Below are 10,157 nucleotides of genomic sequence, written 5' to 3'. Positions count from 1 at the left end.
GAATATAGTTTAACTGGGATCATACTGTAATCTTTTTTTTTTCTTTTTTATCCTCTTAAAGATAGCTTATTCTTTCTCTTGTTTTGTTTTCAGAGACAGAGTCTCGCTCTGTTGGCAAGGCTGGAGTGCAGTGGCACAATCATGGCTCACTGCTGCCTTGACCTTTGGTGCTCAAGTGATTTGATTTTAACTTTCAGAGCAGCTAAGACTACAGGTATATACCACCACACCTGGTGTGTGTGTGTGTGTGTGCGTGTGTGTGTGTGTAGAGTAGGGGGGTCTATGTTGCCCAAGCTGGTCTTGAACTCCTGGCCTCATGCAATTCTCCTGCCTCAGCCTCCCAATGTCCTGAAATTACAGGCGTAAGCCACCATGCCCAGCCCAGTTTATTCTTTTTATTTAACATATTATAAACATTTTCTCCAATTCACTATGCCTCCTTTTAAAAATGTTTTAAGAGACAAATAATTATTAAACCAGCTCCCTGTTCTAATGTTTCACCATAATGAACAAGCATTTTTGATTAAAACCCCTTTGAAATAAATCTGCTTTTTTTTAAAGAATAAATTTCTATAGGTGGAAAAGTTGGATCAAATAACACAGTTTAAAATGTTTTGATTCGGACGAGAAGCGGTCAGCGTGGAGGCCACAGGGGACTCGGCAGGATGAGCGGCACCTTAGCTAAGATCGCTGAGATAGAAGCTGAGATGGCTCGGACTCAAAAGAACAAGGCCACAGCACACCACCTAGGGCTGCTTAAGGCTCGTCTTGCTAAGCTTCGTCGAGAACTCATTACTCCAAAGGGTGGTGGTGGTGGAGGTCCAGGAGAAGGTTTTGATGTGGCCAAGACAGGTGATGCTCGAATTGGATTTGTTGGTTTTCCATCTGTGGGGAAGTCAACACTGCTTAGTAACCTGGCAGGGGTGTATTCTGAGGTAGCAGCCTATGAATTCACTACTCTGACCACCGTGCCTGGTGTCATCAGATACAAAGGTGCCAAGATCCAGTTCCTGGATCTCCCAGGTATCATTGAAGGTGCCAAGGATGGGAAAGGTAGAGGTCGTCAAGTCATTGCAGTGGCCCGAACCTGTAACTTGATCCTGATTGTTTTGGATGTCCTGAAACCCTTGGGACATAAGAAGATAATTGAAAATGAACTGGAAGGCTTTGGCATTTGCTTGAACAGCAAACCCCCCAACATTGGCTTTAAGAAGAAGGACAAGGGAGGCATTAATCTCACAGCCACTTGCCCCCAGAGTGAGCTGGATGCTGAAACTGTGAAAAGCATTCTGGCCGAATACAAGATTCATAATGCTGACGTGACTCTACGTAGTGATGCTACAGCTGATGACCTCATTGATGTGGTGGAAGGAAACAGAGTTTATATCCCCTGTATCTATGTGTTAAATAAGATTGACCAAATCTCCATTGAGGAATTGGATATCATCTATAAGGTGCCTCACTGTGTACCCATCTCTGCCCATCACCGTTGGAATTTTGATGACCTATTGGAAAAGATCTGGGACTATCTGAAACTAGTGAGAATTTACACCAAACCCAAAGGCCAGTTACCAGATTACACATCCCCGGTGGTGCTTCCTTATTCCAGGACCACAGTGGAGGATTTCTGCATGAAGATTCACAAAAATCTTATCAAAGAATTTAAATATGCTCTGGTCTGGGGTCTCTCTGTGAAACACAATCCTCAGAAAGTGGGTAAAGACCATACGTTGGAGGATGAGGATGTCATTCAAATTGTGAAGAAGTGAAACCTTCCCCCTTTCCCATCTGCCGGGTGAACCACAACAGCCTTCCCCATGATCAAGCACCCTACCCCAGTTCTTTCTGGCTTTGACAGTCACTGGATCAGGATCCAGGGGAGGGAGATGGAGGCACCCAAACTGGAACTTCATTTGTCTTACCTTGGTGTCACTCTGTATGTTGAACTACATAAAAGACCTGGTAGGCTGGTCAGCTACATGCAAAAAAAAAAAAAAAAAAAAAGTTTTGATTCATGTTGTCTTTCAGAAAGATGGTATTAATTTATATTCCCAAAAATACTGTGTATTTACCAAAAATCTTTAACAAAAAGTATCCCACTGTTTTTTTAAAAAAGCTTTTAATTTTGTGTGCTGGGGAGTATGAGCATTTTAAAAATAACATCTACCCATATTCCCTCTTTGATGGCATACCTATTCATGTCCTGCACCCATTTCTGCATGTAGGGTGTTAATGTTTTGTATATTGGTTTATCAGAGGTCTAGACAGTAACATCAACCTTTTATCACATTTGTTAAAAGACATTTTCTCAAATTTGTCATTTGCCTTTTTGGTAATGATATTTGATGTATCTAGATCTTGCATATTTATTCCAGTATGTCTACTCACCCTTGACTTTGGTTTCCCCGCATGCCTGAACACCTAGGCCTTCCCCACTGTGTAATTCGTGTATGTTTCCATCTAATTCTCTTGTGATTTGTTTGTTTGTAGTTCTCTGAGTTCTTATATTTATTTTGGTGATATTTAAACAAGTCATTAGTTTTACTTTTTTTCAAACTAATTTCCCCAACCTAATTTATTAAATAATTTAGCCATTTGTCCTTTTCCCCACAAAAGTGAAATGCCACCTTCATCATACAGTGAATTTTTAAGTATATTAAATGTTCCTAGACTTTCAGTTATTCCACTGATGCTTAATCCATCCATTCTCGTGTCAACACTACACAGTTTGAACTACAGTGTTGCAATATGCCTGAAGATTTGCTAACCTAGGTCTATCCCCCCCCCCCCCCGTCTGTGTTGGTTTTGGTTTGCTTTGGTTTTTGTCTTTTTGAGATGGAGTTTTGCTCTTGTTGCCCAAGCTGGAGTGCAATGGTGCGATCTCGGCTTACTGCAACCTACACCTCCAGGTTCAAGAGATTCTCCTGCCTCAGCCTCCCAAGTAGCTGGGATTACAGGCAAGCGCCCCCATGCCCGACTAATGTTTTTTATTTTTAGTAGAAATGGGGTTTCACCATGTTAGCCAGACTGATCTCAAACTCCTGACCTCAGGTGATCTGCCCGCCTTGGCCTCCCAAGGTGCTGGGATTACAGGCGTGAGCCACCAAGCCTGGCCATCCCCCCCACTATTAAAAGATAAATTTCTTAGCTTTTCTCACAAATATTCTCCCGTTTGAATGTTAGAAAAAAATGTTAAGTGCCCCCTTCCCCAATCTACCCACAACCATTAAAATTTTATTAAATAGAGCAATTTGGGTTAAGTTGGTCTTTGTGCTTCTATTCCTTCAAGCCTTCCTTATTATGTTTCGACCTTTGTAATGTCTTCACTAAGAGCCTGCACATTTATTCAGTTTATTTTTTAGGTATTTTACACTTTTCAAATAGTGTTTTTGTGTTTGTTTGTTTTTGCTTTACATTAAAACTGCTCTTCAAGGTTCAGTTGAAGCTTATCAACGCTGATTTAACTTTTTTTTCCCAGATAGGTCTTTTTTTTTATTTATTATTATTATTATTTTTTTTAAAGACGGGGTTTCACCATGTTGGTCAGGCTGGTCTTGAACTCCCGACCTCAAGTGATCCGCCCGCCTTGGCCTCCAAAGTGCTTGTATTACAGGCGTGAGCCACCACGCCCGGCCTCCAGATAGGTCTTTATGTGCAGGAAAGCACTTAGAAACTAAAGGCTCTTCAGTAGCAGTTATTTATTGAGTGTTCACTTTATACCTGGTATAGTGATTATCCTTTTACACGCATTATCTCATTTAATTTCCAGCAGGTTCGTGCAACTTTTATTCCCATTTTACACGACGGATTCCAAGCTCCAAGTTTGAGGAACGTGACAAAAATCACCCAGTTGGTAGGTGGATTTGATTCCAAATTTGTGAATCTCTAAAACTATCACAAAAATCAATCCGTCAAGAGGACAGCCCAATACTATGCCATCAGATGGGCTGACTTAAAAGAATGACCTTCCAAAAACAATCAACTGAATTAAAACGACAATGTTTTCCATCTACCGGACGACCCGGCAAAAACACCAAATCAAACCAAAACCAAAACAAAAAAAACAAAAACTAGTTTTCCTTCAATGTGAGGCGTGGAGAAGTATTCGGTAGGAGCACAGCAAGTATCAGCGACTTAGGCTCCTTTAGAATTAGGGACTCGTGGATGAACAAGCGTGGTTTTTCCGCAGCTTTCGCAAGAATTGTCCGTTTGGAAATCTACCTCCTCATGTCAGGACAGGTTTAAAAGGAGAGAAAAACAAACAAACAAACAACAACAACAACAACAAAAAAAAAAAACAGAAAAAAGAGAGGAAAAGAAAAACAGGTGGAACCGACGTAAGGATGGCTAGAGCAGTGCGCGCGGAAGGCAGAACTTTCTGGGAGCGTCCAGCCCGCGCGTTTCACGCATGGTGCGCGCAGGTGGCGCCGCGGTCCCTTTGCTCCCGCGCAAGCTGGTGGAGTGCCCAGAAGGCCACTGCTAGTCTCAACGAAGGTGAGAGGGAAGCTTTCTGCCGATGCGAGGGAGGAGGGAGGGCAGGAAGCGGAGCCAGAGCTGGCAAAGAAAGGCTCCAATTCCCAGCCCCCCGCCCCGCGGGGCGCTGGGCGCCGGCAGCGCATGCGCGAGGCCCGGCCCCCAATCCCCCAGCGAGGGAGGGAGGCCCCCGGCGGCCGGGAGCCTGCGAGCCGCGGCGGGACCCGAGCGCACGCAGGGGCGCGGCGGCGGCGGCCGGGACTAGTCGGGCTGAGGAGGCGGCCGTCGGGAGTGCGGGGCTCCACGAACGAGGGTCCAGCCGCCGGCAGGCACCAGAAGGCACAGCTGCGTCGGTCCTGGGAGGGGCCCGGCGCCCGCAGCCCCCCACGGCCAGAGAGGATGCGTGAGTTTCGCCCCGGCTCGAGGGCAGGATGTGGGAGCAGGACAAAGGCTGGGCGGCGGGGGAGGAGTTGGGGACGGCGAGCCGGTGGCCGCCGCCAGAGCCCCAGCCTTGAGCGAGCTAGCAGAGTCGGCAACTTTCTCTGCAACTTTTGGAAAAGGGAAGATAAAAATTCTGCAAGTTGTTGCACAGCTCCATATCGCCCGTGTCCGGCGAGCTGAGGGGAGGGGGCACCGCACCCCGCTCCTCAGAGCGGCGCAGGAGGGGGCGCCCACCCGGGCACGGGGCCAGGGGCGAGTGAAGATAGGGACACCGGGGGTCGAAGCCGGGGTCACGCTCCGGCCGCTGAAGTTGCCCGTGTCCACGCAGGGTGCGCCCTGAGAGCCGGGTAGCCTCGGATCGCGGCGCTGCGTACGCGATGATGGATGAGCCGTGGTGGGAAGGGCGCGTCGCCTTGGACGTCCACTGCACCCTGCGCGAGAAGGTCAGTCCCTCCCTGCCCTTGTCACTCGCAGGATTGGGTAGTCTCCTTCAGTCTCGACTTCGTGTTCTCAGGTCGCCCGCGTGGGAACTCAGAACTCCCGGGTGCCTTTCTTTCCTCCTACCCTTTACCTTCTCCCGAGTGTCTGGGTGGAATTGGGGAGCGGGGATTAGAGACGAGAGATTGGAGAGATTTAAGTTGATTTTTCTGATTAGGAGCTCAGAACTCTGAGCCAACTAGTCAGAGATGGCCACTGTACCTCTAAGGCAGTATTTCCTATAGTATTGCCACCCTAGGTTATTTTAAACCATACATGAATGGGTCTTTTAAAAATATTGTGCATTTATTCTCATGTGTAATTTAAGAATGTGTATATATCTAACAAGCTCTGCGTTTGCGATTTTCCATTTATTGTAATAATTATATAGCAGTTTCTCTTAAAACAAATTTATTTTGAGTAAAAGTAGTGACTTTTTATATATCTTTGTACAAAGATAAGTGGTAGTACAGGGAATACATGGTTATGGCCAAATACATGTATCTATGTATATATCTGGAATGGGACCGAATGAAATGTAAGGAACACCAGTGTAATTGAAAGAGGCTACAAAACTGGGAGGCTGAGGGATGAAAACAAAAACTCCCCTGCGGGTTTGCCTCCTGTGGCAGAAGGTGGGCGGCAGCAACTGAAATGTGATCCCTGCACACCCCTCCCCTCGAAGAGAGAAGAGCTGAGGGACATTGGGAAGGTGGAGGAGTCCAGGTGGGCTGGAGGCATGGCCTGTGTGTCTCGCCTCCAGCCCTCCGGCTGAGCCTGGCAAGGGGTGGTTTGGGGAACAGGTGTGAAGTAGGGAGTGGATTGGTTTCCTAGGGCTGCCATTGCGAAGGACCACAAACTGGAGGGCTTAAAACAGCAGAAATTTATTTCCGCTCTGGAAGCTGAAGATCCCAGATCAAGGTGTTAGCAGGGCCAGGACTCTCAAAAGGCTCTAGAGGAGGATCTTTGCTTCTTCCTTCTTAGGTTTTTTGGTGCTTGGTCATCCTTTGCATTCCTTGGCTTGTAGGTACATCATTCCAGTCTCTGCCTCCACTGTCATATGGTTCTATCTGTGTGACTGTCTGTTTTCTCTTCTTACAAGGATACCCAATCATTGGAGTAGAACCCACCCTAATCCAATGTGATGTCGTCATAATTTAATTACATCTGAAAAAACTCCATTTCCAAGTAAGGTCACATTCTGAAGTTTCGGATTGACAGATTTCAGATTTGGGGGGACACTACTGAGCCCGAGACAGCGAGGAAAAGGTCTTCCTAGTGCGGTAGTCGAGTCCCTACGCAGGTTTCACAGTCAGTGCATTTGTACCGAGTGTCTGGAGGAGCCCTGTTTAAACAAAAGGTCACCGGCTCCTTAGTGTTTTCTCCTCGTTGAGTAGCTGTCTTCCAGTCAGATTAATGCTGTTTTCTTTTCTTTCTGTACCTGCTGACCTGTTTCCGTCCTGCATTGCTCAGCAAGGCCGTAGCTTTTCTCTGTTCCCTTGGTCTTCTTCCCAGAACAGAGTGGCCAAGGTGTAGTACATTCTAGGCATCTGGACAAGAGGAAATCTTGTAATACAGTCTACGCATCTGGACAAGAAGCTTTTCTCTGTTCCCTTGCTCTTCCCAGAACAGAGTGACCAAGGTGTAGTACATCTAGGCATCTGGACAAGTCTTGTTGGTTCAGTTGAAATAGAAGGGAAGTGGTAGGGGGATGTGGACCAGGCAGTATGGTTCTGGTCGTTTTCTGGAGGTAATGGCTGAATGGAGTTAGTGAGGACTGACGTGGAAATTGGGCTTCCTTGTTAATCGTAGGCTCAAGTGTTGTCATTTCTGCTCATAGCTTAGGAGGAAAGACTTCGACCTGGTTTGCCCCTTTCTAGAAGGAAGGATTTCTGAGAGCAATAAATGCCATTTGTTTAGTTACCTGAGAATGTCCAACCTTTTATATATAAGGGAGGATGTCCTAAGTGTTCCTTCAGCTGCTCAAAGAAGCGGGAAAGGCAGTTCTCCGTTAACTGCTTTAGCCATGTCATAGTGTCATATGAGTTTACTACTGGGCTGCCCACCTGGAAGACAAGATGAGTATGTCCCAGTTTTGCAGGTTAGAAATAGAAAGCTCACCCAAGGACTGATGTCCGAGGTCAACCTTGACTTAAAGCTGGCCTTATTAGGGCAAATCCCATGTTCCTTTGCTTATAATGTCCCATCTCCTCAAAATACTGCTAATTGCTCTTCTTTGTTTCCTCTCCCTCTTCAAAGAAGAAAATGCTTCTTCAAAAATTTGGCTTCATGGAGTTTGGCAAGAAGAGCAAAGACTAGGGGAACTTAGTAGCCATTCTAGCCTCGCCTTTCTTGAGGAATGAGGGCTGTCCTTTTGTTTTACCCAGACAGGGTAAATTTTTTTAAAAATCAAGTATCTACTCTTATAATGTGTTTCTAACACTATAGAACAACTTTACAAGTGCCTGGCACACAGTAGACACTCTTGGTTGCATGTTGCCAGGTGAATACAAAGCATGTTTACATATATGCCGTGTAACTGTTACCATAGAACCACAAGCAGTAATCCTCACTTGACCGACACAGGAGGTGAAGCTGAGATCACTGAGACAGTGGGAGCCCCACTTTGTCAGATATGAGATTCCAGTCGAGCATCATACTACAGGATATCAAAAACTTGACACCATGGAAACAAGTCTTGGTATTGCCTGCACGCTAATGATGGAAGTGAAACCCTGAGCTGCTCATTCAGCTTCTCTAAATCTGGCCCCTACCGTCCATTCTTCCCAGAATAGCCAGAATTTAGATTGTATCATTTTCTGCTTAAAGACCTCCAATGTCATCCCACTGCACTTACAATAAAATTCGCAGTCCTTACCACTGCTTGGAATACCCAGTGCAGTCTGACTCTGGTCTGCTCTCTGACCTTGTCTCCTACCCCCTCCTGGCCTCCACCCTCCATTCCATTGCTCTTGAGCCACACTGACCTCTTTTCTGTTCCTGGAATAAGTCAAGCTTGTTCACGTCTCAGGGCCTTTGCACTGGCTGTTTCCTCTATTTGGATTCTGTGTTTCTCAGACTGCCACATGGTTGCTTGCCTCCCTTAATACATGCTGCATGAGAAGAGGCCTGTGTCTGCCTTGTTCTGTGCTGGGGTCTCAGTGCCTTGAACACAGCCTCCCAATGTGTATGGAATGGCAAGGAGAATGAATAAGTCAGTCTTTGCTTTTCTGTTCTGTAGGCTGGGAGAAATGTTTTACGGCAATGTTGGGATTAAGTGAGAGAATTTAAGAACAGTGTGAGGCTGGGCACTGTGACTCACATCTGTAATCCCAGCAATTTGGGAGGCCGACGCGGGTGGATCACGAGGTTGGGAGATCAAGACCATCCTGGTTAACATGGTGAAACCCCATCTCTACTAAAAATGTAAAGATTAGTTGGGCATGGTGGCGTGTACCTGTAATCCCAGCTACTCTGGAGGCTAAGGTAGGAGAATGGCTTGAACCAGGGAGTTGGAGGTTGCAGTGAGCTGAGATTGTGCCACTGCCCTCCAGCCTGGTGACAGAGCAAGATTCCATCTCAAAAAAAAAAAAAAAGGAACAGTGTGAGATGCGTGGTGGGTACTTGGCAGGCATTGTGCCTCTCCACTTGGGGTTGCTGCAAGACACTCATAGCCCGTTCACAAAGTGCTGCTCAGAGTAAGGCTTAGAGTTTGTGACCACCCTCCAGAGGGTCCACAGATGTTATAGGTAATCCTTGTAAGATAGACACTGTTAGTCCATTGGACCATTGGTCCCGTGATGGGATTGAAGTTAGGAGAGAGAGGAGTTTGCCAAACATGACGTGTCTGTTGAGGGCTGAGACCCAGGAGTGAGACCCCATTGGCAAGGCCCTCTAACCAACCTGGCATTCCGATGGGTGAGTGTGGGGAGTTGAACCCTCCTCCTGCCCAAATTGCTCTGGAGAAATCTCTCCCTCTCCTTTCTGTAGCCACCTTTATCCCATGCTCAGCCCTTCAATTACCCCTTGAATCCTCCTTCCTGTCCCTGTTGAGTCTGCAGAAGCCCACCTAGAACCCGCTCCCTTCAGCTCCTCTCCTCTGACCTTTCTGCTGGGGTTGGGGGTGCCAGGCAGTACAGGAATGTGGGGTTTCTTACCTGCTACCTGGGTACCCCTTGACCGTCTTCTCTGAACCAAAAGGAGGAGCAGATTGTCACCAGGCTGACATCACCAGTGAGGAGGCTGTTAGTGATGTTTTTCTGGTGACCAAGTCTGTGCCAGATCTGTCCAAACTAAAACTCGGGGCCACTTGTTTTTTTCTTGAAAGATGCATCCACCTAAGTTTAAAATTAATAAGGTATTGAATCCAAGAACTAATAGATTTTGGTGAATTCTGGTTATACATGACGGAATGAGGGTATTGGATGGTACGCAGCTTGAAGGGCACGTTCCTTGTCCCTCAGGCCTTTCCTTTGCCATGTGTCCTGACCCCAACCTCATCCTTGATTCTTTCACCATCTTTGTCACCCTGTGTAGTGACTTGTCCTACCCACTAGACTGTGAGCTCCTTGCAGGTATGAGGTGTACCTTGTTACCTTGGCATTCCCAGACCAGTGTCTGAGTCAGAGGGGGACCTCGGGGTGTCCCCACCTCACCTGATGCCAGCACAGGCATTGTGAGTGCACAAAAGAGTGAGACAGCCCCAAATGGACTCTTCTGGAAAATGTTGAATGAATGCTTGTGCAGGGATGCTTCCTGGGAATCCT

General features: G+C 46.8%; 2 protein-coding genes across 4 annotated transcripts in view; both read left to right on the top strand.

Moving 5' to 3' along the window:
* The first annotated feature begins 630 nt into the window (after window positions 1-630).
* Window positions 631-1,978, top strand: LOC105723192 (developmentally-regulated GTP-binding protein 1-like). Its single transcript, XM_012461066.2, has one exon. The coding sequence runs from the start codon at window positions 666-668 to the stop codon at window positions 1,767-1,769; it is 1,104 nt and encodes a 367-aa protein (XP_012316489.2). The 5' UTR covers window positions 631-665; the 3' UTR covers window positions 1,770-1,978.
* A 3,272-nt stretch (window positions 1,979-5,250) lies between these two features.
* The window catches only part of CCNJL (cyclin J like), a 64,407-nt gene continuing 59,500 nt past the window's right edge, over window positions 5,251-10,157 (top strand). For 2 of the 3 annotated variants that reach the window (XM_012461061.2, XM_012461065.2), the window contains exon 1: window positions 5,251-5,357. In XM_012461061.2, coding sequence (XP_012316484.2) covers window positions 5,292-5,357 — 66 coding nt within the window. In that variant the 5' untranslated portion in view covers window positions 5,251-5,291. The remainder of the gene's footprint in view (window positions 5,358-10,157) is intronic. The other variant, XM_064376501.1, reaches the window with a different exon arrangement.

The sequence above is a fragment of the Aotus nancymaae genome, unplaced genomic scaffold (assembly GCF_030222135.1).
Source record: "Aotus nancymaae isolate 86718 unplaced genomic scaffold, 86718_ANA_hifiasm-v0.15.2.pri h1tg000015l_0, whole genome shotgun sequence".
Taxonomy (NCBI): domain Eukaryota; kingdom Metazoa; phylum Chordata; class Mammalia; order Primates; family Aotidae; genus Aotus; species Aotus nancymaae.
Note: the sequence above shows the minus strand (reverse complement) of the source record. Positions and strands in the feature narration are given on the sequence as shown.

What these genes read in the sequence shown, in the direction of transcription:
- LOC105723192 (XM_012461066.2), top strand. Translation starts at nt 666, where the DNA reads ATGAGCGGCACCTTAGCTAAGATCGCTGAGATAGAAGCTGAGATGGCT.